The sequence below is a fragment of the Chiroxiphia lanceolata genome, chromosome 2 (assembly GCF_009829145.1).
Source record: "Chiroxiphia lanceolata isolate bChiLan1 chromosome 2, bChiLan1.pri, whole genome shotgun sequence".
NCBI classification, from domain to species: domain Eukaryota; kingdom Metazoa; phylum Chordata; class Aves; order Passeriformes; family Pipridae; genus Chiroxiphia; species Chiroxiphia lanceolata.
The window spans coordinates 118,762,125-118,789,660 of NC_045638.1; the positions used below are offsets into that span (position 1 = coordinate 118,762,125).

Here is a 27,536-nt window from a genome sequence, read left to right on the forward strand (position 1 = left end):
AACAGACGTAGGAGCCAAATTTGCATGCAAAGATGATACAATTTAGATATGTGTGAAGAGGTTCTCTCTCATCTTTAGTGTGTCTGTATAGCACCAGCTCCAACTGTAGCATGATAGTAATAACAATAGTGATAGGATAAAGCCAACATTGCTCTCAAAATCAGTGGGATAACCAGCTAATAGTCCTGGAGAAGGATGTGGATCCTTTGGATTGTGTGGCTCAGACTGGAGTTCATCTGATTATGCCTAGTGGGAGGTGTTTAAAATGAGATATTTATTGCAGAAACATTCCCTGTATTAATAGGTTTGTGCAGCACAGTGGAGGTGAGAATGGGGAGCAGGGTGACTTCTCTGGCTCATGAGGGAGGCATGTGGTGGAGAGGAGAATTTTTGGAGATGATGCAGAGCTTTGTGGAACTGCTGCAGTTTGGATCACTATCATGTTAAAGTACAGCAGTGTGAAGTCACTAAAATGTATAATGGCACAGCCTCAGAACTATATAAATTTGGGGAACTGGAAAACCATGGTACTCACTACTACAAGTTGCTGATAACTCTCCTTGGCCAGAGGTGGTCAGAGAGTGTTTCTTAATCTTCTGGTGTCAGCACATAAACAAGGCAATTTTTGTTTCTTAAATGCAATTTTGAACAGTAATTTCTTCATAAAATTCAAGACATTCCCGTTCTGGTAAGATTTATTTTGTTTCATTTGATATACACAGGAAGAAACTACTTCTTTGGTGCTGAGAAGGAATATCGGGAATATTTACATTTGAATAATATTTAACTAGCAATGCTTAATACATTAACAATAAATCTTGGTTAGATTCTAAATTAAGTGGATTTGCATCTGAGTAGGTGAGATGAACAGGAGAGATTTTGTTGAAACATAAACAAGACAGAAATTTGTTCCAAAATAATTTAGCCCAAAGCACGTCAGCAGTGATGTTCAATAGTTTACTCCTCCAGAAACAGTTTTAGGTGCCTTGTTGCCCATGTCATGCATATTGTCTCTTAAAAAGAAGCTGAAAAAGTGTCTTTTTTGGGGGGGTTGGTTTTTTGTTTTATTTTTTAAAAGCCTCAGTGGTCTGTAGAGTGTTGCTGAGCAAATTTAGATGGGTACTTCTCTAGTGCTTTTTGGCCTTTCTAAGTAGATACGATGAGTGAAAACAACCCCTGGTGTTCTCAGACTAATCACACATTAGCTTACAGGTGGCCAGGAAGGTGTTTTATTTTATTTTTCTCCCTTTTTGTAACCCTTAGCACACATCATGGAGCATATGTCTTGGTATATTGGACCGAGGAGACAAAAGATGTAAGGAGAGTTTATGTTCTTAAGAAATATCATGTTACAGCCATTCAAAGGGGAATTCTGGATAGCTAACTCATGTTGGGGATTTGCAGTTTTGACTTTCTACTGACTTGCTGTGAAGTGTCTTTAAGCTGAGCACAGATGTGGAATCAAAGTGTTCAGATACGAGGTGCTTCCCTGTTTTGTTGACTCCAGAATGATTGGCTTTGGACAAAGGGAAGATGGCCTCAGTGCCTGTGAACTGAATGGATACCCATCCACCTGAAAGCTCTTCTCCTGTGATTTCTCAGGAGTGGGGGAAGAATTGCCGTGTACTGCCTCACACCAGCCGCGTCTGCTCGGGAAGTGCCTCACTGGTTTTCTGTTCTCTTCTCGTGGGGTGGTTTGCAGGGTGCCCTGGAGATGCGAGACTTCCCCTGGGCGGCAGGAGGCACGCGTCTAGAGAATGCTGGAGCTGCAGGAGGGAAGTGCCCAGTGCAAAACCAGCGAGGAGCCAAGAGAAAAAAGGCAAGCAGACAGCCAGCACTGAGAGGAGCGGGTGGCAGGAAGCGCTTCGACGCTGCCTCTGGCGGCACGATCCCCAGGGGAACTTGACGAGAGCCCATCTGCGTGCGTGTGAGACTGTGAGCTCAGGATTTCTGTCAATGCATTCCAGTAACCCCAAAGTGAGGAACTCCCCGTCAGGCAACACACAGAGGTAAGGGGAAGAGCCTGCACTCAGCTGCCCCGGGTTGGTGCGTGTTGCCGTCCCTGCTGTGCTGCTGGGTTGGCTCCACTGGCCCTCCTTCGTGCTCCCATCAGACCTGCTGAGTGCCTGAGCAGTGGCTGCACACTGCTGATGGGTCTCCATGTTTGCAAGGCTCAGGATGAGCTGAAAGATGTGGATTTTCTGTTCCATGTGCTCTCCTCCCTTCCCATCAGGTGCCTGAACAGGCTGTTGGAGAGTAAACATGCTTTTTCTGTCTTGGATTTTTCCCCCCCCACACACTTCCTCCTCTTCTAATTATTTGTTTCCCGAGGGGTAGTTGGGCAGCAGAAGGTCTCTCTGCCTGTATTTTCACACAAAATGCTTCCTCTGTATTACTGGCCTGAGCAGCCTGGAGAACTGATCTGCTGAGCACTGGGATCCTCTGCATCAGTCACCTGCCAGTGCAGCAGGTCAGCATCTCTCCTCCACTAATCTGGAAGGGGAAGAATATGGAAGCAAAGTGGCGCCCAGGGACTTAGAACGGTCTGATTGACAGCATTCTTGGGTTTGATTATTTACTCCTAGAGGTCATCCGGAACTTAGGAGTATTTCAGAGGGAATGCTTCTGAGTCAGATGTCTTTCCTGAGGAGGAAACAGCTTGTGTGAGTCCCAGAGTGAGGATGCTAGCAAGCACTGCCTGTTGGAAGTGATAGTGATGATGGGAAAACACAATGCAGAAGATCCAATTGCGATGGAGTAAGTGGAGGGTGAGGAGAAAGGGGTGGCTAATATGTCTGTAAAACCCAGAGGAGCAAAATATTTTTAGGACGCAATTTGCTGGATGGAAGAAGAAAGGAAAGACTCTGAGTCTGCTTTGGCAAATTAAGGAAGCTCCATCTACCCCATTTTGCAGGAGTGTGCTTGGAGATGGTATCCTTCCTTCTCTTTCCTTATTCAGAGGCAGGTTGTAGCTGGTTTAATTGTTTTCACGGTCAGAGGTTTGTGTTTTCCTGGCAGCTCGCCCCGGTGTATGACGAATGCTGCAGCAATGCTGGGTTTTCCTTGTGCTCCCTGTAGAACTGGATAGGGAGGTGCGAGGGAGGGGGGTGGGGGTCTTCTCTGGTCGGAGCTGTAGCATGTGGTTGGGGTCCAGGAGAGTGGTGAGGTGAACTTTATTGTGCCTTGTTTGTTTACTCTGAGCTGGTCTTGGTGTGAGGCGCTCCTCTGTGCACATAGAAACCGTTGTCTTTATTGACAGAAGCTCCAGAGGTGGGTCCTCATGTGACAGCAGTTTCTGGGATCTGGCAGGTCTGTGGTTTGCCCTGGTGCCTTCTTGAGCAATGAGATCCCATCTTGGATAATAACCCTTTCAGGGCATGTTCGGAAAAGCACCTGCATGACTCTAAGCTTGCAGGCATTTTTTATGTGTCAGCAATTGTCTTAGCTTGCAAGGTGACAGTGGTTGTTTCTTCTTCACTCTAATCTGTTCCTACAGGGCTGAATGAATCAATGGTGTGATTTGTCACTTTTTTTTTTGTCTTTTTTTTCTTTCTCCTCTGTCCCCTGTAGCCCCAAATCAAAGCAGGAGGTGATGGTCCGCCCCCCTACAGTGATGTCCCCGTCTGGCAACCCTCAGCTGGATTCCAAATTTTCCAACCAAGGCAAACAAGGGGGCTCCACCAGCCAATCCCAACCCTCTCCCTGTGACCCCAAAAGTGGAGGTCACACCCCCAAAGTGCTCCCTGGCCCAGGTGGGAGCATGGGGCTGAAGAATGGGGCTGGAAATGGTGCCAAGGGGAAGGGGAAGAGAGAGAGGAGCATTTCAGCAGACTCCTTTGAACAGAGGGAAGCTGGGACTCCTAATGATGACCCTGAAATCAAAGGTATGCTTGCTAGGATTCGTGTGCAGACAATTAGTCTGAATTCTCTGTGAGATGGAGAATTGCTATGCAAATGTTATTTGTCTGGGATTCTGTGAGTTCCCTCCAACGAAGTCTAAAGGTCTGGAGAGCAGGGGAAGAGGAAAGGTTGTCATAGCTGGCATTGGCAAATGTCTTGTTCCCGCTCTGTTAGAGAGCAGGCCTGACTCTGGTGGGAAAGTTCCTTTGTAACTCTGAAACTCCCCCAGAGGATTTGAAAGTACAAATGCAACCTGTTGGTTTCCTTCTGGCCTTTGGCCTTTCAGGAACTGCTCTGTTGTAACAGGTTTTGAACAATATGCAAGTCTGTTTTGTCAACACAGATACGTAACCTGTAGTACCCTGGCTGGTAACACAAGCCAGAGAGTTGAGATTTCTGTGTTCTGTTCCTGGCTCCAGCGTTGCCTCTGTGAGGCAGTGCAAAACCACACTAGATGTGCAGTGATCTGTCTTTCCTTTTTTGTCCATCTGCTGGGTCACCTGGCTAAGGTGGCTGAAGGGGGGGAAAAAAAAAGAAGCGAAATTTTACAAGCACTCTCCTTGGAAGCAGACATATTTATGTTTGTTCATTTTAGTGTGTAATTTTCCTGCTTTTCCGTGTGGCCATGAGAGAATTCAAAGGGATCAGCTCTGGGAACTGCCACAGGCCTTGAAAAGGGACAAGATGAGCTTTCTACCAGTGGTGCCTGAAGGGCAGCGTGGCATTGGAGGAAAGATTCATGGTGCAATAGGAGAATTGCCTTTCGTGTTGCTTGAGGAAGAAGCAGGAAATTTCAGAGGAGAAAAACCTCTGATCGGTTTCCAGAAATGGTTTCCAAAATACTCCCAAGGTAGTAATTCCTTTCTTTTCCTCTTTCTCCCCTTCCAGACTGCAATTCTGCTGATCATGTGAAGTCCCAGGAGCCTCAGCACACACCACACTCCATGACTCCTTCAAATGCTTCAGCCCCGAGGTCTTCCACACCTTCCCATGGTCTGACTGCCACTTTGGAGCCAGCAAGTGGGCAGAAGACTCCATCCAAAGTGGTTTACGTCTTTTCTACTGAGATGGCCAACAAGTAAGTAGGTAGATGCTTGAATGTCTTCAGGGAGCAGGAGTTCTGTTTGTGCTCACTTTTTAAGAGACTGTCAAGGGCACTTTCTGCATCAAGTAGCAAAAACTCATTACTTGTTTTGGGATTGTTGGAGGGGCTGTAGAGGAGAATGTCCCTGCTTTTTTTCCCTCTGAGAAATGATTGCTTGTTCCTCTGAGGAATGGAGATTTTTATTTGTTTCTTGCCAGTGGTGGTAGATGTTGTTTTGCAATCTGTGCAGGATGGGCTAAAGTGAGACATGAACCCTGAATGCCAATGAGTTTGTAGATGTAAGCATTTTTCTGCTGCTACTCATCTAGAGTGAAATATGTGTGGTTGAGTCTTTCTGCCTTTGTGCCAGCTGAAAGAGGGGAGGGAGGCCAGTTGAAAAAAACTGATTCTTAGCTTCAACTGGATATGTGCATCTGCCTGTCTGTCTTTGCAGGGCTGCAGAAGCTGTGCTGAAGGGACAGGTGGAAACCATTGTGTCCTTTCACATCCAGAACATCTCAAACAGCAAGGCGGAACGAAACACTGTACCCTTGGTAGGGAATTACCTGCGTGTGGGTGGGAAGGGGAAAGGGTCAATGTGCTTGTGTGTGGTTCAGAGTGATGGACGGTTATTTACACTCTGAAAGAAGTTTCAGGAAGACAGTTTTTGTTCAGACCTTCCGCACGCAAATGTCTCGGGTCATCCAAAGAAGAGTTTGAGTCTTGCAGTATTCGGGTAGTGTGTTTCCAGCCCGTTGCTCGTGCAGAGCTAGCACAGAAGAAAGGGGTTCCTGCAGTAGTCCCTTGAGCAAAACAGGTGCCGTTCTGTAATGGCTGCGTGAAGGCCACCCTTCCCTGCAAAGTTTGGGCTGGTGGGGTGGAGACTGGGCATTTTGTTTGCACTGCTGCTTGTGTGCCGGGGCTGTAGGAAGAACAGGTGACAACGTGTGTCTTTCTCTTGCAGAACCCCCAGATCACTGCACTTCGGACTGAACCCAAGCCCCTGCCGCAGCCCCAGCCCCCCGCTGCCCAGGACCAGAACCCTCCCCAGAACGCCAAAATGCAGCCGACCCCACCCGTGTCAGCGCCGGTGTCCAAATCCAGTGGCCCCCCATGTCCCATAGATCAGGACAGTCCCAGCGTGGAGAGCAAAGTGATGTCCGTGGGCAGCCCTGCCAACTCTACCCCGTTGCAGACGGAAGGATTTGGGCAGAGTTCGACCCCCAATAACCGAGCGGTTAGCCCGGTTTCCCAAGGTAGCAATAGCTCAGCTGCAGACCCCAAAGGTCCTCCCCAGCAGGTGTCTGGTGGGGACCCATCCAGTTTGGGCGAGAATCCAGATGGACTGTCACAGGAGCAGCTGGAGCACCGAGAGCGCTCACTGCAGACCCTGCGAGACATACAGCGCATGCTCTTCCCTGATGAGAAGGAGTTTGCTGGAGGGCAAAGTGGGGGGCCTCCCCCAAATGCTGGGGTGCTGGATGGTCCCCAAAAGAAACCTGAAGGGCCGATACAGGCTATGATGGCTCAATCCCAAAGTTTAGGCAAAGGGTCAGGGTCTCGGACAGATGGAGGGGCTCCGTTTGGCCCTCAAGGACACAGGGACATGCCTTTTTCCCCAGATGAAATGGGGCCACCACCAATGAACTCCCAGTCAGGACCCATAGGCCCGGACCACCTGGACCATATGACTCCTGAGCAGGTGGCCTGGCTCAAGCTGCAGCAGGAGTTCTACGAGGAGAAGAGGAGAAAGCAAGAGCAGGTGGTTGTGCAGCAGTGTTCCCTGCAGGACATGATGGTCCACCAGCACGGGCCTCGTGGGGTGGTCCGAGGTCCTCCTCCTCCCTACCAGATGACCCCTGGTGAGGGCTGGGGACCTGGGGGCCCAGAGCCCTTCCCTGAAGGCATGAACATGTCACACTCTCTGCCCCCCAGGGGCATGGCCCCTCACCCCAACGTGCCCGGGAGCCAGATGCGCCTGCCTGGTTTTGCAGGAATGATGAACCCTGAGATGGAGGGCCCCAGTGTCCCGAATCCCGCCTCACGGCCTGGGCTTTCGGGAGTTAGTTGGCCAGATGATGTGCCAAAAATCCCAGACGGCCGAAACTTCCCTCCTGGCCAGGGTGTCTTCAGTGGCCCTGGCCGAGGGGAGCGGTTTCCCAATCCACAGGGCCTGCCCGAAGAGCTCTACCAGCAGCAGCTGGCTGAGAAACAGATGGGCCTTCCTCCTGGTCTGAACATGGAAGGCATCAGGCCCGGCATGGAGATAAACAGAATGATGCCCTCCCAGAGACACATGGAGCCTGGGAACAACCCCATCTTCCCTCGCATGCCGGTAGAAGGACCGATGAGCCCTTCCAGGGGGGACTTCCCAAAAGGAATACCCCCACAAATGGCTTCTGGCAGGGAGCTGGAGTTTGGGATGGGCCCTGGCAGCATGAAGGGGGACATGGGCATGAATGTCAGCATGGGCTCCAACCCACCCCTGGTCCCTCAGAAGCTGAGGGAGGCAGGAGTCGGGCCGGAAGAGATGATGAAGCTGCGCCCTGGCGTCTCGGAGATGCTCTCCTCTCAGCAGAAAATGGTGCCGCTGCCGTTCGGGGAACACCCGCAGCAGGAGTATGGCATGGGTCCCAGGCCTTTCCTCCCCATGTCTCAGGGCCCAGGAGTCGGTCTCCGGAATCTCAGAGAACAGATCGGGCCTGACCAAAGGACTAACAACCGGCTCAGCCACATGCCGCCACTACCTCTCAATCCCACCAGTAACCCCAATAGCCTCAACACTGCTCCCCCCGCGCAGCGCAGCCTCGGCCGCAAGCCCTTGGATATCTCCGCAGCTGGTCAGGTGCATTCGCCAGGAATCAACCCCCTGAAGTCCCCCACGATGCGCCAGGTCCAGTCTCCCATGATGGGGTCTCCCTCGGGGAACCTCAAGTCCCCCCAGACGCCCTCCCAGCTGGCAGGAATGCTCGCGGGCCCCACTGCCGCAGCCGCTGCTGCCTCCATTAAGTCCCCCCCTGTCTTGGGGTCTGCTGCTGCTTCTCCTGTCCACCTCAAGTCTCCGTCTCTCCCCGCACCTTCTCCTGGATGGACTTCATCTCCAAAGCCTCCTTTGCAGAGCCCCGGGATTCCCCCGAACCACAAGGCGTCTCTGACCATGTCTTCTCCAGCCATGCTGGGGAACGTGGAGTCGGGTGAGTGCCGCCCCCGGCAGACGGATCCGGTGCTTTGGTTCGCGTCGGGTCACCCCACGCGTGCAGCAAGGGAGGGAGAAGGGTTCTCTCAGCAGGGCAGGGGCTGGATGGCTGTTTGCCTCTTTGAGGGGGGCTGTGTGAGTGAAGGGCAAGGGCTTTTCCTCCTCTCCTATTTGTGGGTGAGTACTGTGCCTCCCGTGTGTCCAGCTGAGGGCTGATCACTCAGAGGACATACAAGCAAAAGCATGGGGTCAGGAGGTGTGAAAAGATGTAGAGGGTTGATGGGAGAAATCTCTCCTTGTAGGGGTCTGGCTCTTGTAGCTCATGGTGATCGTAGCTTTGTGGAGAAGATCCTGCTTATGCTATGAAAACTCTTTGAAATAAAAAGCTCCTACAAAGACACGCTGAGCACACTTAGCCAGCCCTGTGTCTAGGCATGGTTCAGGTGTGGTCGGTGCTTTTCAGGTTTACACTGCAGACAGGAAGCTGTGCTTCAGTTTTTCAGGCTTCAAAGGTTCTGGAGTGATCTAATCACCGTAGCATTCAGTTGTGTGCCGAGCCGTGCCGTGCTTGGGACCTCAGGCTCCAGGTGCTGGCATGCCTCTGTCCTCACCTTCCCGGAGCTCACCCTGCAGCACACTCACCCCTCTGGGCTGTCCTTCCCGCCCGGGAAATTCTTCCGGCTGGGAGAGAGAGAGGAGCCCTTTGCCCACGTTGCCCTCTAGTGCTGCCGCGGGTAACTGGCGCGGCGGCGGCCGGGACCGGGATGGGGATTGGGATGTGCCTGCGGGGCTGCTGGCAAGGGTAACCCCGGGATTGCGGGCTGGGTCTGTGCTCGGGAAAGCAGACTGGGTGTTAGTGTCTGCTGAGGCCAGGCCTGGTGTGAGCCCAGCTGCCTACAAGTCAGAACCTAGTGCTTTTGTCTGTGCCTTGTGGGTCCCTTCCAACCCAGAATAATCTGTGCAATCTGTGTGAAGTGTTGCTTGATGAGTGCTTTTACACACAGCTCTTCCAAAGCATGAGTGTTTTGGCATTGCAGAATTTTGGTGTTATCTATTCTACTTTCCTTTTTTTTGGTCGGGAGTGGCTGAGGAACGTGCAGTGAATTTTCAGTGAGAGTACAACTTCGGTTTAGCATCTTTCCTTCACAGCCGTGTGGGTTTCGTGGAATTTATCAGTGGAAGAACAAAAGAGATGGGCAGTGCAGTTACTTCTGGTTTTGGGAGAGCGAAGGATGATGTTAAGATAATAAGTACAGGGAATGCTTCTTTAACTGGAATAAGCAGCTAATATGTATGCATGAAATATGTAATGAAACATAAACAGAGAGTTATAGCTCCTCATGCAGTTTGTCAGAAATATCTGCCACAGTTTTCCTTGTGCTGCCTGTGTCTTTTGTGCTTGCTTGATGCCTCCTAAAGAAAGGGGGAAAGGAATTACAGTTGACATTTGGTGGATGCAGGAACAACTAAACGATTATAGATTTTGATTTCTATGGCTAACCCCTGTACCTGAGTCTGTCTTCGGTGTATGGAAATTGAATAGTAAGATTTTCAGACTAAACTGGTAATTCTTCATGTGGATTTGTAGAGGCTCAAGATAGTTCCAGTAGAAGTGTTTTCCAGTAAGATAACAGATATTAACCAGCTTGACCAGTAGTTGGTCTGTTCTGGTTACCTTTCACAGGCATTGATTACGTTAGTCATGCAAAGTTTTGCAGTAAAAAAGATTTCTAGTGTTTGAGATTTCTAGGGGAAAAGAGTTGGATTTAAGGAAAGCAGTAAGAAGGATGAAAAATTAAACTTTCTTTCTGTCTTTTCCTTTTTTCCTAAGGTGGTCCACCTCCTTCCACAGTCAGCCAGTCTGCTCCTGTGACTCTCCCTGGAAACCTTCCCTCTAGCAGTCCTTACACAATGCCTCCAGAGCCAACCCTCTCCCAGAATCCCCTCTCCATTATGATGTCCAGGATGTCCAAATTTGCCATGCCGAGCTCTACGCCGCTCTATCACGATGCCATCAAAACTGTGGCCAGCTCGGATGATGACTCCCCTCCAGCCCGCTCCCCAAACTTGCCACCTATGAACAGTGTACCAGGTAAGAAAGTCAAAGAAACATTAAGCACAAAGCATCAGGCAGTACAGCGAGGGTGATTTTTATGGAAGCTTCAAATGAAGCATCAAATGAAGATGGTGAGAGGGGGGAAAAAACTTGGGGAATATATTGCCATGTGTTGTTTTTGAGGAAGGCAGTTGCAATTGTGTGAAATGCAGAGCTGGAAATTCTCCTTGGAACTGTTTTTTTTTTTTTCTGTCCAGAAACTGTCTGATCTGGAAAACCTTTATGTATGGGGGAGATTTCCACTCAGGCAGACTGGAATTAATTGTGTGAGTGAAGGCTGCTCATGGGAATAAGGGTCAGACTCTTACCCAGAGGAAACCATACCTCCCCTGTCTTAAGGCAGTGTCATAGAAGCTTCACTGGTTTTTTGGGGTTGGTTTGGTTTTTTTTTTTGACACTGAATCATCAGGTCTAATCCTGAGCTTTGTGGACTGCCTTTTTAATGAAAGAGAGTGTTGGAGCACTTTCTGAAAACATAAACCTTCCCATACAGGGAATATGTAATGGCAGGTGACCTCAGCCAGGACTGAGGGGAAACTGTTTGGGTCCCTGCCTGAGAGACTTAAAGGAAAAGTAAAATAACCCATTGTCCTTTTGGGCTGTCGTGTGGGTGAGCATGTTTATATGAGAAATCTAGACCCTGCTGATAGCTTAATGTTCATGGGTACCTGTTTAATACAAAAGCAGGCTGTAGTCCCTCCACCCAATTGAATTAACAGCTGAAAGGAGGAATGGGTGGATGTTTCATGGGAGTGGCAATTGGTAATGAGTTCTTGCTGAGCTTGCCCGTGTGTGTTTCACGCAGTAATGATCGGGGTGGCTGAATGTATCTGGGGAAGCTGGCTAATTGAATAAGTTCATGATGATAACTCATTAACCTCATTGATCGCTGCTTCCTAGTCTTACAAGGGTTACCTGATTTATCACTGTTTGAGTTTTGAGAGGAGATTCGGTCACTTCCCAGCAGACAAGTGCCCATGTGCTGATAATCTGTCACAGACACGTTTGTTACTGCCTGTGCATCATGTGGACTGCCAGGGAGGTAGTAAAGGTGTGGGTTGGATTGAGATCCTCCTTATGGAGCAGGCTTTAGTCACTGTTTCGTAGGACAGTGAGAAACTTAGGGAAGCAGCTATTCAGGTGCCATCGAATTTCTGGTTAAAATAACACTTCTCAGAGTCACGGCTGATGTTTTATTACTCGGGCTGATTTTTTTTTTTTTTGGTGTGTGTGTGCAGACTTGATAACCTTGCAGAAAGCTCTCTGATAGCTTTATTGATTATTACTGGCTGCTGTCTAAACGTGATTCCTTATTTCTTCCCTAGGAATGGGCATTAATTCTCAGAATCCTCGAATTTCAGGTCCAAACCCAGTGGGTCCAATGCCAACCCTTAGCCCAATGGGAATGACCCAGCCTCTTTCCCATAACAACCAGATGCCCTCTCCAAATGCTATGGGACCCAATATACCTCCTCATGGGGTCCCCGTGGGACCCGGCCTGATGTCACACAACCCAATGATGGGGCACGGTTCCCAGGAGTCTCCAATGGTACCTCAAGGACGCCTGGGCTTCCCACAGGGGTTCCCTCCCGTACAGTCCCCTCCACAGCAGGTGCCATTTCCACACAACGGGCCCAGCGGTGGACAAGGCAACTTCCCAGCGGGAATGGGCTTCCACGGAGAAGGACCTCTGGGGCGTCCTACCAACCTGCCCCAAAGTTCGACAGATCCAGCACTTTGCAAGACTGGAGGCCCTGGCGGTCCAGACTCCTTCACTGTTCTTGGAAACAATATGCCTTCGGTTTTCACTGATCCAGAGCTGCAGGAGGTGATCCGCCCTGGAGCCACGGGAATACCCGAGTTTGACCTGTCCAGGATTATCCCGTCGGAGAAGCCCAGCCAGACACTACAGTATTTCCCTCGTGGGGAGGTGCCGGGCCGCAAGCAGCCGCAGGGTCCCGGGCCCGGCTTCTCCCACATGCAGGGGATGATAGGAGAGCAGACCCCGAGGATGGGACTAACGTTGCCTGGCATGGGGGGCCCCGGGCCGGTGGGAACTCCGGATATCCCCCTCGGGACGGCTCCGTCCATGCCGGGCCACAACCCGATGAGGCCGCCGGCCTTCCTGCAGCAGGGCATGATGGGGCCGCACCACCGCATGATGTCACCAGCACAGCCGGCCATGCCCGGCCAGCCCGCCCTCATGAGCAACCCCGTGGCCGCCGTGGGCATGATCCCGGGCAAGGACCGAGCCCCCGCGGGGCTGTACAGCCACCCGGGCCCCGTGGGGTCGCCCGGGATGATGATGTCAATGCAGGGCATGATGGGACCCCAACAAAACATCATGATTCCCCCCCAGATGAGGCCCCGAGGTATGGCTGCTGACGTTGGCATGGGAGGATTTAGCCAAGGCCCTGGAAACCCAGGGAACATGATGTTTTAAGCTGCTACCATAAGACTGGATGTTCTGATCCTTGTCAAGATGAGATTCCAAGTCCTGAGGGCTTTTTTGGGAGCTTCAGGAGTACAGTTTGGCCATGCAATAGGTGAAAAGAGACCAGAGGACGCTTTGGGAAATCTCGAATGTATGGAATTACCTGAGAAAAAAAAAAAAAAAAAATTATTCATTTAAACAGGTTGTTTTTTTTTTAAGATTTATTTTTTAAAAATTATTTTTGTGGACTTGGGTATCCCGTGACGGCACCTGCTTTGAGAATCTGTAGCTGTATTTTGAGAATTGCCATTTGTCACAAGTTGCACCATTCTCTGTATGTTTACGTCCTTCGGACTGGCTTCTCCCAGGACTCTCGGTTATTTTTGGGGTTTTTTGTGTACTGTACTATATTGTAAAAGGGATTTTAGCAGAGACTTTTAGTCTTTGGGGTGAGAGGAGAATGGGATTCTAGGCTGTTTACTCTAGGTGGAGAATCCATCTTCAGAACTTCGGACTATTTTCCTTCAACACCCAATGTATAGAAAAACCAAACTACGACCTCAGAGCAGAGTATTAATGAAAAGCACAAAAAGGAACTTAAGTTCAGTGAGGGGAATCTTTTAAAAGAAATAAATAATAAGTTAAGGACATATTTTTCAAATTATGGCGTGCTGTCCAGCACCTTCTGTCTCTCCCTCCCACTCTTTATTAAATAGGCTTCTCTCTCTCCGTCCCCTTCTGTCTCCTCCTATGGCAGCTGCAATACATTGTGTTATTTTGGGGAGTAAATCTAGGAGAGCCTCTCCTCACGTGGGGACTCTTCCCACTTCTAGGAAGGGGCTGGACTTGGACACTGTTACATCCTACAGTAGTCTCTCTCACTGTTTCCTATTCTCCTTTTCTTAGAAACCCCAAGTGATTTTATTAATGTGGGAGTGGAACAGACACTAAAAGTTACCCAGGATTTTTTTTTTGTGGTTATTTTTTTTTTTTCCTCCCCAGCGTAAAACGTTCTGTGTAACCTCCATTAAATTTGGTACAAAACCACTCGCCAGGGCTGTGGTGTCAGAAAAATAAAATATATTGTTTCTTACAAAAATGAACTGTCTTCTTTATCCAGCCCAGTTCTTTCTGTGGACATCAAACAGCTGGCCAGATGACTGTTTGCTCTTCCTTATGATCACGGTGAGACTTAAGAGGCCAGGTGGCTTTGGCAGCTCCTAAAAGTCTGGTCTGTAGGCAGCTGCGTGCTGCTTGCAGGGCAGTTCTGTTCACTTAATCCTGAGCTCGTTTCCTCTTGGAGAGAGGTCTTATTTCAGAACACCCCAGGGACAATAGTTACAGACTTCCTCAATTTGTTGAGGGTCAAGGAATAGATGAAACTTGTTGTCTCCGTCACTTCCTCACGGGGAGTGTTTGCAGCACTACAAGGTATGTACAAGGTTTTGAGCTCTCCCTAAGCACAGCAGTGTCTGTCTGCTGAGCCCTGGAGTCCAGTGCTATGGAGGGCACTGGGACTGTGCGTCCCTCTGGGGGCTTTGGATTGGGTCAGCTCTCTGACTGCCAGCACTGAGAGCCTGAGATAGTGGGGAAAGGATGAACTTAAATAACAGAGGTGAGATAGAAATTGTCAGCGAGCAGATTTTTATCAAGACAACCCTGCTGAGTAAATTGTTGCTTTGCTGCAGTTCTCATCGATTGCTTCCTAATCCCCTGTCTTTTCAAACTTGCCTTTTGAGATGATTTCAGAAAGAAGGTTTTATGGTCTTGCCTATGAGGAGTGAAAGGCTGGATGACAAAACCTGGACTGGGAGTTGAGATTTGCTCCTGGAGAAGACCAGGATGAGCCAGATGTGGATCTGCAGGGCAGGGCGTGGGCTCTGTGGCTGTCTGTTCTCTGGTCCCCCAGCGCTGTATATGGAGTGTGTAATCTGTTCTTCCTTCCACTTGCCACTACTTGAAATTGTTTCAAGGAGTAGTTTCCTCCGAGGGCTGGCCATTAGTGTGAAACGTCACGTGGGGAATGAGTATTTTTAACATGATCGTGTGTAAGAATTTTTTAGAGTTAAATGGGTTTAGAGTTCACTTAACAGGTTGGAAAAAGAATTCCTCTCGGTGGCCAATTTACCAAACTTTTGTTGCTGGTGTTATAAAATGAGTGGAGCCCTGCACTGCTGGCTGGGCACGCAAGCCTCAGAGCCTTCTGTTGCCTGCTTCCAAATTCACCTTTGTGCTGTCACGCAAATTTACGATGATTTTGGGTGAGAATTACTCTTTTGACAAAGTGTAGGATGTGTGTTGTGGTGCTTCCCTCTGACAAGACAGGCAGCGTGCCTGAAGCATGGGCTTGTCAAGATTTTAGAAGGAGCTGACAATGACACAGTAAGTGTTATTTCTGTAGAGTGGAATTACCTCTTCCTTAAGTGGTTGCACAGCTCCTTTTGAGGACCTTGCACGGGAATTGTCACAATGCAACCTTTTTAAGTGTTGCCACTCCTGCCACCACTCCTGACTGCTTTTAACCGTGTTGAACAAAGCAAAGTTCTTGTAGAAATAACCCAGAGGGTTTTGTTTGGTTGGTTGGTTTTTGTAACAGTCTTTCTCAGTGCCTCCTATGCCTGTTGAGGTGTTTTGAATAGCAAAGGATTTGAGGTGGCTGTGACTTATTCTAGGAGAATTAGCATAGGGGATTCACTGTTTCAAAGCCACTGGATAGTGAAGGGATACATTTTATAGATGCTTTGTCATTACAGTTCCTTCTGTGTCTGTCTGACTTATGATGCTGGCATTTGGTATCTCAATGAGATTTTTCCTACAGAAAATGCAGAAGGTGTGGACACTCTTGAGTCCACGTAGGTGCACTTAACCTCGGTGATGTTGCCTGCTCTGCACCAGCAGGTGGACAAGAGATGCTAATGTCAGTCTGTAGATGTAGACTGAACTTCGTTGTTTTGCTTTGATTCTACTTCTTCCCTTTTTGCTTTGCAAATGAAAAAGCTTTCTAGCTGCCAGCCTTGCAGATTCACCTTAGGACCTGTAAGTCAGGCTCTGTTCTCTCCTGCTTATCAATAGTAACTTTGACTCAGCTCTGGTAGTCATGGTGCAGTTGAAGATGGAAAGTGGGGTTGCCATTTTTAGTTTTCTTCTCCTCCCCCTCCCCCTCCTCTCTCTTTTTTTTTTTTTTTTTTTTTAAACTTTCAAATCATCCTCCTCCACCTTTGTTTGAAAGAATGAAATAGACTTTATTCATACATGCTTGGCTGCTCTTCCTCTCTAGTAACATGGGAGGAAACAGTCTGCTGTTCAAATTATCTCATCCCAGATGGCTGCGCAGCCGGAGTGTGGAGAGACTTAAAAGGTAAACCCAGCAGATGGTGAACTTCTGAAACGCGAAGTAATGCGCCTGCTAAATCAAAAGTTTAAAATATTTGAAATCTGTTTGTTTTAAATTAGTAGACTTGCAGTCAGGTCATCTGTGAAACACGCTGCCAGTTTTAAGCACCGTCCAAATAAACTTAGGCTTTGTATCTGTGTCATGGGCCAGCTTAAATCTACCAAAGGAGATGACAAGCAGGTAGCCAGCCCTGTGAGAGTTTAGTCCTGACCTCCTAGTGGTGCCTAATGGGTCGAATTTCGGAAGACAGACCAGTTCGTGGGGATCTAATCTGCAGCACTCTTGGCTGGGATTCCAGTGCTGGTGGTGCTTCTGGTACAATACACGTGTCCCGACTCAGAGTAGATGTGGGGGTGCCCGACTCTTCCCGAGGGGTGAGTTGCAATGCAGCATTTTTTGTGCCAGACCGTTGGGACTATTGCAAATACAACAGTATATGCAGGGCTTAATTTTGTGGAGCTCGATACGCTGCCTGTCTGCTATGCTGGTTTTCACTCGGATCGCAGGAAAGGCTTCGTCTCGTTGGCGGTGCCCTTCTGCACTGTGATGGTGAATGCTTTCCTCGTGCGGGCTGCTGGCTGAAACCCGTTCCCTGCTGTGATTCTCCTCGAGGAGAAATGATCCGTGTTTGATACAGGCCTGTGTTTAGCAGAGTGTACTTCACTGTGTCCGTGGGTAGCAATTCTTAACCTAAAAATGGTTAATGATGCAGGAAAAAAAAGCGATGCGTGTTTTTTTTTTTTTTTCTGGGATACTGGGAAATAGTTGATTTCTGGGAATTTTTATTCCACGTTCTCAGAAATGCCTCAGCTTTTCCATGCCATGTTGGCAGTTCAGCACTTCCCACTCACCTGTGCCCTTTGGTATTAAAACTCTTCCACGCTGTCCAACCAATCCTGTTCTGAAATGATTATTTACACTAGTTGTGGTCAGAAATAAATCCTCTTACATGCTGTGGGCCACAACTACCGTGGAATTGCTCAGTGGGATGGACCAATGCACGGCCCAGCCACTCCCACACTGAGGGGAAGGGTAAGGCTGGAGCAGGGCAGAGAGAGCACTGCAGAAACTCTGTAACAGAGACAGCAATGAAGCAGCCTGTTCCCAGCAGCGCCTTCTTCCTAGCCACTGCCAGGGAGCTGGCGTGCTTTCCTGAGGTCTTCTGCTGTCACTGAAATGTATGTTACTCTGCCTAGAGTGATAGGAGTATTTTAACAGTGTGAATGCAGTGTCCTGTAACAATCTTACCTGCACTAGGACAACTGGCGATGCCGGGTGCTGTGGGTCTTGGCTGTGTTGCAGTTTTTAACCTGGTTGCTGCTCAGTTTTGCTGGGAGATGCTCCTAGTTATATTTTAACAGAAGGTGTGTGAATTCCCCCTTTGTTCACTGGTATGGCCAAAGCTTCTAGATGCCTTTTTCTAAGCAGTCCGTGCCTTGGAAATAACTTGCCATCATATTGCCTAATATTTTCATCACTGTTGTCCAAACACTTGAAACTGTGCATAAGAGAGAGCCTGATTAGAGCAGAACACACCGTTCTTAAAGCAAGGGTAGGGCCATTGATTTTTATTATAATGGCATTATGGTTTTAGGCTGTGTAAAAAAACTTGATGGAAAATAACAATGTTTTGTTTGCTTTTTTTTGACAGCTTCTAATGGCAGTTCAGTGAGACCTCCAGCAATGTATTTAAGTATTCAAATTATTCTGTTCACTGTGCGTGGTGTCAACATGTAATTGTGGTGGGGGCAGGCTAATGAAAGAGTAGAGGTAAATTCAGCCCACGCTTCTCGGGGAAAAGGTGCTGTAGTGCCTCCAGTCACATATCTGTCAATGATTACATTAACATCACTGCAGTCTGCCTTCACTAAGTGGGAAGGGGTAACGCAGAACCAAAATTGCAGGGCCATTTCAATCAGTGGTCCCCCTATTTTAGCCTTTACCTATGCCAAAGAAAGTAGGTCAGGATCCAAGTTTTATTTACTGATTGAAAAACTGAAATCTTTGTCAGTGATGTTGATAAAGCCCCTAAACGGGGCTTATAAAAAAGAGGGAGAGTGACTTTTTACATGGGCAGATAGTGATAGGACAAGGGGGAACGGTTTTAAACTAAAAGAGGAGACATGTAAGCTAGATATTAGGAAGAATTCTTTACTGTGGGGATGGTGAGGGACTGGAACAGGTTGCCTCATCCCTGGAAGTGTTCAAGGCCATGCTGGATGGAGCTCTGGGCAATCTGATCTAGTGGATCAGATGGCAGGGTGGATCAGGTGGCACCCATGGCAGGGGGTTGGAACTAGGTGATCTTTAAGATCCCTTCCAACCCAAACCATTTTACGATTTTGGCAACCTAGTGATCCCTAGTATTGCCTTACAGGAGACAGTGTCATCATCTCAGCTAGAAGTACTTCTGCTGGCTATTCTGTTGTATTCCTCTTTCAGCAAGTGCAAAATAGATGCAATGCTGCCCAAAGCTGAACTCGACAGCAGCTCCCCTGACTTCCTTGTTTAAAGCATATTAAGCAGAGTTCACCAAGAGTGTGTGTTCTTGTACTTGGCCCACTGTGGTTGTTCTGCATGTGCAGAGCAGAATTTCCATAATTACAGGAGTGCAGGGAGGAGGTTTGGAGGCCTGCTGTCCCATTGGAGATGTTTTTTGTGCACAAGAATGCCCTCAAGAAGATGGGGTGGATCAGTGCTACACGATTTGCTTGGTTCATCTGTCTGCAGAGAGCAACCCTCCAACATGACCAAAAAAAAGGGAAAGGCACAATGGCTTCTGCAGTTTGGCAAACATAAAATCAATTGTTATGTCAAAGCTTTCAAGTCTGGTAGCACACAGCACGCTGCTGGGCTTCATCCCACAGTCCCAGCATACAGGAAGAGGTATGTTTTCTCTCGTATTCCTGAAGCAGCAGGACAATTTGAAATGGTCTGTTGTGTCCCTTGCTGTTTCAGCCTCTCTGTGCTTTTGTGTGGCTACCTCAGAAGTGAACTTGAGCCATTCTGTCACGTGGCTTCTTTCATCTTGCTGCTAACAGTGTGAAGTGACACTGTGCCACCCTGTGTCTGGTAGGAAAAAGTCCCCTCATCTAAAATGCCTCTGGAATAGGGAAGGCTGGCAAGAATATAAAGAAAAACAGTCAAAGATTGTGGCAATAAAATAATTTTAATTTAAAACAGCTTAATCATCGGTCAGTTTGCTGATTCCCCTATGTTTTGGAGCACAGGTTATTGTACTCCTGTGGACTGACCGAATACTGTGAAAGAGCTTTTAGAAATTCTTCAAGTGGGCAGAGACCTGCTTTACATCCTCTCACCACTTTCTCCTGCAAAAGCAAAGAGACAGAATCACGGATTTTGTGGGTTGCCAAAGCTGTTGTTTTTGGTTTTTTTTGCTGCATGGTAAATCCAAAAGCCCAAGATCTTTACGATCTTACCTCTCCACGGTAAGACACGCGAACGAACCACTCTTTGGACCGACGGTGCTGGTACAGCTCCAGGGTCACATCTGCAGCATAAGGTGGCCACCTGCGGTCAAAGGTGCCCAGTGCCAACAGGAGAGGTATAAGAGCAGAATCATGAGAAGCGTAGAGGATGAGCTTTCTGGAAAAAAAAAAACCCAAAACCAAACACAGAATGTCTCAGCTGTGTTCCTCCATGGAGAGCCAGTAGCACTCGTGCTTTTTCTAGCAGATGAGCACTCATTCTCATTATCCCACACATTCAGTATCTTTCTGAACCAGGTTCACGCTGACATCAAGTCAGAATTTTATACCAGTTGGAGTTTTGCCCTGTACCTGGCCTTCTCAGATGGAGTCGAGGGATTTATTGCTGCTTTAATGTTCTTCTGTAAGGCACTGAGGAGGAGACCAACACTCATCTTAATAACTTCTCTAGAAAAGAAGCAGAAACAAATCTATTGGTTTTTAAACTTTCAAACAATTGCATATGAACACCTGGGAACCTCTTTTCTATTATAAATTGATAACGTGTGGAGTGTAGCTGCAAACTGTTCAGGGCAATTAACATGGTTAATTTTTAGTTCAGAGGTTGTGTAGTCACCACTCTAATGTGATTGCAGATTGGGAGGGGAGAGTTGTTAGCAAGCAGTATCATGAGGCGTGGCCCACACAAAGGGAAATCTGGAAGCTCATTGCTTGTTTTCTACACTGTTTTGTTTCCCTGGTTGTGATTTTTGGACGCATGGGTTTCAGCTAGGGAAGATGACAGTAGCTGACTGCAAACCAGCAACTGAAGTGGCTGAGGTCTTTGTTGGGGAGGGGCAGGATTCAAGAAGGTGGTGGCTATCCATTATAATAATAATAATTTATAAATTAGTTTTTATCCTTGTACTGAACAAAGAGATGATTTTTATACAACTTCTGGTGGGAAGAAACTCCCTCTACCGAAATGAGTATGTCAGTGGAAATGGAAGATGAGTGGGCCTGGCTCTCCTGGGTGTTGTGGGAATGGGGGGAATCAGTCTTTCAGTACCTGAGATCTCTAATAACGTGTTAAAGAAAAGACTAAGGGCAACTACCCTACTAGAAAAGGCAGTGCTATACCATCACCTGGTTGGAGCTGGTGCATGTGGCAGCTGCAAATGAATCTGAAAGGAAGATGACTGCTAGGCTGGCAACTCAGCCGACCTTTACGAACAACTGTGCAGGAGGCAATTAACTGCATGTAGCAGCACATTCTTTTGCAAGTAGTTACCTGTGTGCAGGGCCTGGCAACACCTTTTCCGCTGGCACTAGCACTTCTCAGCCCAGCTGTGCAGGTACCACCCCTGGGATAAACTTCCCAAGTTGGAATTCACATTGTGCTTGTGCATCTGCAAGGGCTGTGCAGCCTCGGGGCCTGGGCTGGAAGTATTTCCTGTTCTCTTCTGCTTTTGCCTTTGACACAGGTTCACTTAAACACTGTGGCAACTGAGGCCTTAAACCTCGGTGGCTTAGCACTGCTCCTCAGAGACTATCAACAAAACAGCAGGTAAGGCCACATCTTGGCCTCCTCAGTGTGGACTCCTTTTCCCTAGCTCATGTTACTGACTGAAGGCACTGGACTTTACCGAAATGGCTGAGGCACAAACTTCATGAGGCGGGCGGGAGCCTCTGGTGGGGGAATGCAGCAGACTGGAAAGGGCTTCTGTCCGCTGCAGAAGCTGGTGTAGCACATCCACCCCTGGGTGAGACAACCCCTGAGGCTGGAGGCATGGGTGCAGGCAATCACCTTGAACTTTCTTCCAGAAGGAAGAGCATGGAGTCAACGGATCGGCGCTCGACCGTCTGCTGGAACTTCTTCAGCACCGGGGAGCTTGGCAGATTGTGCACCTGTGGAGGGAGAAGACACAGCACAGCCACAGGGTTTGACCCTTTCTGAACCCAGCCTGAAGACACGTGGGTGACTGCCCACAGAAAACTGCTGTTCACGTCCCACCGTCTGTACTGTGGTATTCACTTGAGGGTTTTTAGGATGGTTTTAGACATACAGCCTTGCTCTGTGTACCGAAAGGATGGATGTTTGATACACTGCTGTGTGAAGGGAGTGTAACACATTGGGCCATTCAACTGGCAGCCACATCAATTACCATTAGCCCTAGCAAAAAAGAGGTACTAAAGGGGGGTAAAAATATGCCCAGCTTCCTTCCAGTAGCAGAAGCAATCTGGCTCACGGGTACTGTGCTGGAACCAGGATTAGGAGGACTGTCAGGTGCTGAGTGCCAAAAAAGGGAAAGCACTTTGTAAATGGGGGAAGGCAGGCCCAGCTGCTCTCTTAGCTCTGTATTGCAGTTGAAAGAAATACTAGATTTCCAGGTAAGACCATAAATACTGGAGACGAGTCTTCATCCCTCCTACAGCAAGGCTGACTCCACATCTTGCTTTTTAAAAAGGCCATGCTATTCCTATAAACTTTCTGGATTGCATAGAAAGGTACTGGGGTGGGTACCCGTTGCTATCCATGGGTGTTGGCACTCTGTGATTTCCTCCCTGTGCATGGTAAGGGGATGTTCTTCCTGTGACAGTGCAACAGAACTGTTTGGCTCACCTGCTCAGCAAAAATGTTATCGAGGAGGACAAAAAAATCCACAGACTCATCACCATCAATACCCATCATCTTCTTAATTTTTTTCAAGTCATCAGAGATACCTGGCTGATCCAGAGCATCCTTACACTTCTGCCTGCAAGGGAATTAAGAAAACCAAAAACTTGTCACACACTCAGGCTTCCTATCTTTTCTGTCAGGCTTTTCTGACCCAGCCCTGTGGAGCTGTCTCACATCAGTGAGGGGTAGAAGAGAAGCACTGCAGTATACTGAAGGACTCCTGATGTTGGGAGTCTTGAGTTGCAGGAAGGACAGATAATGTATCCAGATGTCAAGGATCAGAGCTGGCTCTCTGCTCTCACAGAGGCAGGGGGAAAAATTAAAATGTGAACACCTCAGAAGTGGTTCCCATAAGCAAGGGCTGTGTATCAGTTAAGAGATCTGGTCATACTGGAACTGTACATGTCTGTGTCTTCAGGGAGCAGCCTTTAACTGCCTCGTGAAAGAGGAAAGGGTAGAAGCTTTGAACTGATCGCTGTGTGGTGTGGGAAAAAGGGAACACCTAGATAACTCACTTGCAGCTTAAATTCACCTTTTGCTTTGTTAGAAGCCATTTGCATCTTTACGCTGTTTTAAATTGTATTTAAAAAAATTTAGCTGAGAATACCCATGCTGGCTGTGTATTTCCTAGGTAGCCTGTAAGCTGAGGCAGTGCTTCTTACTGCAGCTCAAAAAGTCTACCTTGACATGGTCCCCAAATGTGCTCAGTTAGTGGGCAGAGAGCAGAGGACCCTGCAGTTTACCTTCTTTTTGGACAGCTGATGTTACTCGAGGAGGCTGAATGTACTGGTTCTGTGGGCTGTCACCTCACCACTGTCTAGAACAATCCTTTGCCCGCAGAGTCAAGCATTATATAGTGAGCTTTTGCAAGTGAATTCTGACAACTCCTGAATTTTGGACAAAAATATGGTAATGGATAATCCAGGCAAGCTGTAATACATCTGCCTCTCTTGTTCAGTTTCCACCCCATGCCCAACCTGGCAGAGGCATTTTAGAGTACTTGACTCTGCAAACATGAGTGTTCTTTCTGTGTAGGATGTTCCTTATTTTACTTCATTAGTCTTTGTTAAGTGTATCAAGGCTGGGTATATTTCAGTTTCTTCAAGGTATAAATGTGACCGGAATGTTTAAATAACTCCCAAACCAGAAGCTGAATATAAAAAGGAGGCCCAATATGTTCACACTTGCAAGGCTTGTTAAGGAATGTAGATGACATTAATTCTGCCCTGCAGCAATGCCACAGACTAGCTGTACATTAGCTAGTAATGAGCGTTTGCTAGACACAGACTAAATTAAATTGGTCTTTCAAGAAAAAGTCTCTACTTTATTTTCTTCTGGTGCCACTGCTTGGTGTGTAACTCCGCTTCACCAAGTGTTTTATACAACTACCTAAGCATTCCCAAAGAACTGTAAGTGGCAGGGGAAGAAACTGGGAAATGGGAAGAAAACGTGCTGTTCTAAATTACTGCTGCTGAACTGAGACAGAAGTGAAATCATACGGGGAGGTATCGCCGGCAATTACCTGGTCAAGCATTTCAGGCGCTGGCAGTTGTGCGTGTTGGGGTAGAGTATTTCAGAGCTGGCTTCATCAGTGACAATGACCACAGATCCTGTGGAACGAGGAGGAAGTTCCTGTGATCAGCAGTGCATCTGCGTTTCTTTGGACCCCTTTAATCCCTTTCACAGCCCTTGTGCTCAAGTGCATTGTTGTCAACTAGCAGTTTCCCCCCCCAGGCATCACTTGCAACACAAGCCCCTGTGCTTGTTTCTGTGAACTTGAATTCCACAGGGATGCCTGCTGTGAACCTCGAAAAGCTTTCTAATTGTGTGCTCGTTTTTCTTAGTGTTTGTAAGTGCCAGAAATTAAGTCTCTGTGTCATCAGGTGTAAGGAGCTCTGCCAAGTCACTTGGGCTTGTTTGCGGAACTGAATATGGAAGGAGCAGAGGTGAGATCTTCAAAATGCAGAGCGTATTTCTAGGGCATACAAGTAGTTACCAACTGTAAGATACAGGTGGAAGTTACTCCAGATACTGAACCTGTGAAGGATCTTGGCCAAGATACTCAGGTTTCTCTGAGAAACCGTTTTCAGATGTGCATCTCATGAACACTGCACCTAGAACTTTTTGCCCTCTTGCTGCCCCAGCAGGTCTGAAACCGCAGCAGAAAAGACACGCAAAGAGAGCAAGGAAGTGACAAGCTGGTGAAGAACCCAAAGAGCCAGGAGAGTATGGGAAAGGGGGCCAAGTGCAAGGAACCGGGGAAGAAGTAAACAACTAGGAGCCAGGGAGAGCTGGGGTGCGCAAGATGCGTGCATCTAGGGAAGACTGAGCAAAGAAAGGAAGGCACTGTTCAGAAGTCTCCCCAACCTTCTTTCTGCTGTTGGTACAGCCCAGCCAGCACGCACCGTGTGGACTCCAGGTTCCGGAAAATATTAGTGGAACGGATGCTGAAAGAGAGAAAGCAGTTCGTGAAGTGGCATCTTCTCCTTCCCATCAGCACGGCTGCAGCTGGGGAGGGCTGGCTGGAACTGAGGGTTCTGCTTCCACTGTGACTTGGAAACCCGTGGTGGGATTCATCTTTTGTCACTGTAGCTATCTTAAGTAGACACCTACATCTGAACTGCCCTTTAACTTCCCTTCAGAAATAGTGGAGATAACAAACTGGCACTTCTCTGGTGTAACTTTAATCTCACCCTAAGCCAGACACTCCCAGCATTAGTGAGGTGAGCAACCAGGGGTTGCTTCATCTCCCTGAACTTCAGCTGTTTACAGTGAGTTCAACTGTGCTCCAGAAATGCCTGTTTCTCTTTTATTAACCATAAAGATGCATAAGACCACTGCCAGTGGCTAAACCTGGATGAGATGAACCTGTCCCTGGCATCACTCTCAACACTGCTGGGGAATTGGATGCTTTGTGTCACGAGAGAGTTTTAGTACCAGGCTCTACAGGCTGAGCAAAGATGAAGGCTCAGGGGCCAGCCAGTCTGCTGTGGGGTGGAGAAGGGTATGCTAGTCAGAGAGTTTCCCTAGCACAGGGCTACTTGTTAGGAGAGAGGAAGCAAGAGAAGGCCAAGGAGGGAACTGAGAGACTCACAAGACCTCAGCAGGCTTAAATGTTGGTGAAAGAAAGTTGGCTTCTTCCACATAGCTTCTCCTCAGCCTTTCCCCCAGGGCATATGTCTGCTGCATGCCCAGTGTTGTCAGCTGTCCTGCAATGGCACCACCCTAAGAGCAAAGAACAGGAAGGGTCTCCAGTGGACTATGGAAACAAACAAGTCTACAGAGGGAACACGAACCCACCGGGAAAGAGAGCCTCACCTTGAATGTGGTCTTTTTGTATTGCTCCTCAAGGGGTGAGTAGGGTTGAGGTCCTCCATTTAGGTTAGTCACCTTGTAATCAAACTTAGTCTTAGCAGGTACATCTATAAGAGTGGGATGCCATTCCACCTGCTTCAAAGCAAACAAACAAGCAGTGCTTCAGTGGAAAACTTTCAAGAGCATTACACCAAGGGCTTTTAAGAGCGTTAAACCAATGCTGGAGTGTTATGCTGTGCTGCCTTGCCACAGAGATCTCTTCAGACAGCTCATAGAGAAATGAGAGCAGTGCTGCGCTCTGGATTTGCAGATCTGATCTGCAGGAAATGCAGTACTTGCTTTCCTCCCCTTACAGGAGAAAGATCTGTAGGAAATCACAGTTGCTGCTCATTGTTGCACACTGAAAAGCTGCTGTAGCAAACTACCTGAACTAACACCTGCCAGCTCCCGAGGCTGCCTCAGTGGAGGCTGGGAGAGTCGTATCAGTTGTGGTAAAACCAAGGCAGGAGCCGCACATATGCCAAGCACTATCTCGAAGGTGGGTGCTCAGCCCTGGAGCAAAGTCCATGGGCACTGCAGTACTGAGTGTTATCCCCACTGCAGCCCCATCCCTGCATCCTGCCCCTGAGGGCTCCCGGCAGCCGAAGCAGTTGTTCACAGAATCAGTTAGGTTGGAAAAGACCTCTGAGATCATTAAGTCCAACCTATGATCGAACACTACCACGGCAACTCGACCATTCCACTAAGTGCCACAACCAGTCTATCCTTAAGCACCTGCAGGGACCAGTCTGTTCAAATGTGTAATCACCCTTTCCATCAGGAAATTCCTCCTTATGTCCAACCCAGTCCTCCCCTGCCATAACTTGAGGCCATTTCCTCTTGTCCAAGTTGCCTGGGAGAAGAGCCCGACCCCACCTGGCTACAACCTCCTTTCAGAGAGATGGAGAAAGTGATCAGGTCACTCCTGAGCCTCCTTTTCTCCAGGTTAAACACCCCCAGCTCCCTCAGCTGCTCCTCACAGGACTCGTGCTCCAGACCCTTCCCCAGCTCCACTGCCCTTCTCTGGACACGCTCCAGCACCTCAGTGTCTTTCCTGGAGTGAGGGACCCAGAACTGGGCACAGCACTCGAGGTGCGGCCTCAGCAGTGCCGAGTACAGGGGGACAATCACTGCCCTGATCCTGCTGGCCACAGTATTCCTGGTACAGGCCAGGATGCCACTGGCCTTCTTGGCCCCCTGGGCACACTGCTGGCTCATGTCCCGCTGCTGTGGACCAGCACCCCCAGGCCCTTCCCCGCTAGGCCGCTTTCCAAGGCGGAGAAGGCCGCTTCCCCAAGCCTGTCGGGATGCACGGGGGTCCACGCTCCCAAATTCCCACGTTTCCCCCCCCACGTTTACTCCGAGGGGAGTAAATTTATCGATTCCCCTCGGGAAAGGGGAAAACAAAACCTAAACCACCGGGTTGCCATCAGGGAAGCAAAGGCAGCAGCTCCGCCGCGGGGCACCCACCGCCGCCCCCGTCCCGCCCCGTCCCGGCCCCGAGCCGTGCCGTGCTCACCATCGCGGCCCCCGGCAGCGGCTGCAGCGGGGTGCGCGCCCCGTGCCGGAACACCACCTGCACCAGCCTCAGCTCCAGCTCCCCCCGCTCGCCGCCATCCCGGCCCGCCGCCGCCGCCGCCCGCCGCCGCTGCGCCCAGGCGGCCAGGCCGCCCAGCACGACCAGCCGCGACCCCCAGCCCATGGCGGCACGGCCGGGGCGCGGGGGCCGGCGGGAAGGAAGCGAGGCCCCCCCGCGGGCTCCGGGCTGCTGAGGCGGCCCGGCGCGGACTGCGGCTCCCGGCGGGCGCCGCGCCGGGGAACCCCGGGCAGGGCTGGGCGGGACCGGCGGCTCCCCCCCCCGGGGCCGCCCCCGGCACCGCCTCCGCCTCCGGTGGGGCAGCGCTGGCGCCCCGTGGCCGGTGCGGGGCTCGTCACGTCTCCCGGTGTTTA

The 27,536-nt window shown here is 49.1% G+C and overlaps 2 protein-coding genes across 14 annotated transcripts in view; one reads left to right on the forward strand and one right to left on the reverse strand.

Moving 5' to 3' along the window:
* BCL9 (BCL9 transcription coactivator) overlaps positions 1-13,829 on the forward strand; it is a 32,175-nt gene extending 18,346 nt beyond the window's left edge. For 7 of the 9 annotated variants that reach the window (XM_032681106.1, XM_032681108.1, XM_032681105.1 and 4 more), the window contains 7 exons: positions 1,703-2,009; positions 3,571-3,884; positions 4,789-4,978; positions 5,439-5,538; positions 5,949-8,178; positions 10,012-10,272; positions 11,622-12,898. In XM_032681106.1, the coding sequence (XP_032536997.1) occupies positions 1,957-2,009; positions 3,571-3,884; positions 4,789-4,978; positions 5,439-5,538; positions 5,949-8,178; positions 10,012-10,272; positions 11,622-12,739 (4,266 nt within the window). In that variant the 5' untranslated portion in view covers positions 1,703-1,956 and the 3' untranslated portion in view covers positions 12,740-12,898. Of the gene's footprint in view, positions 1-1,702; positions 2,010-3,502; positions 3,885-4,788; positions 4,979-5,438; positions 5,539-5,948; positions 8,179-10,011; positions 10,273-11,621 lie in introns of those variants that run through there. The other 2 variants (XM_032681111.1, XM_032681102.1) reach the window with 2 other exon arrangements.
* On the reverse strand, positions 224-27,320 carry ACP6 (acid phosphatase 6, lysophosphatidic). 5 transcript variants are annotated; one of them, XM_032681114.1, is made up of 11 exons: positions 27,106-27,320; positions 25,551-25,682; positions 25,327-25,457; positions 24,600-24,679; positions 23,755-23,842; positions 22,176-22,308; positions 21,360-21,460; positions 19,925-20,020; positions 19,557-19,730; positions 6,388-6,402; positions 224-236 (listed from the first exon to the last, which is right to left on the reverse strand). In XM_032681114.1, the coding sequence occupies exons 1-11, from the start codon at positions 27,286-27,288 to the stop codon at positions 233-235; spliced, it is 1,137 nt and encodes a 378-aa protein (XP_032537005.1). In that variant the 5' UTR covers positions 27,289-27,320; the 3' UTR covers positions 224-232. The 5 variants fall into 5 exon arrangements, with proteins under 5 accessions (XP_032537005.1, XP_032537004.1, XP_032537003.1 ...); XM_032681113.1 differs by lacking the exons at positions 224-236; positions 6,388-6,402 and adding an exon at positions 19,256-19,453 and having other exon boundaries at positions 19,565-19,730; positions 25,551-25,679; XM_032681112.1 differs by lacking the exons at positions 224-236; positions 6,388-6,402 and adding an exon at positions 19,256-19,453 and having other exon boundaries at positions 19,565-19,730.
* Between the last annotated feature and the right edge of the window lie 216 nt (positions 27,321-27,536).

What these genes read in the sequence shown, in the direction of transcription:
- ACP6 (XM_032681112.1), bottom strand. Translation starts at nt 27,288, where the DNA reads ATGGGCTGGGGGTCGCGGCTGGTCGTGCTGGGCGGCCTGGCCGCCTGG. An exon ending in CGCCTGAAATGCTTGACCAG is followed by an intron (nt 22,309 to 23,754) that starts GTAATTGCCGGC and finishes ATTCCCTTGCAG; the next exon opens with GCAGAAGTGTAAGGATGCTC. An exon ending in CTTCTGGAAGAAAGTTCAAG is followed by an intron (nt 20,021 to 21,359) that starts GTGATTGCCTGC and finishes CTTCTTTTCTAG; the next exon opens with AGAAGTTATTAAGATGAGTG.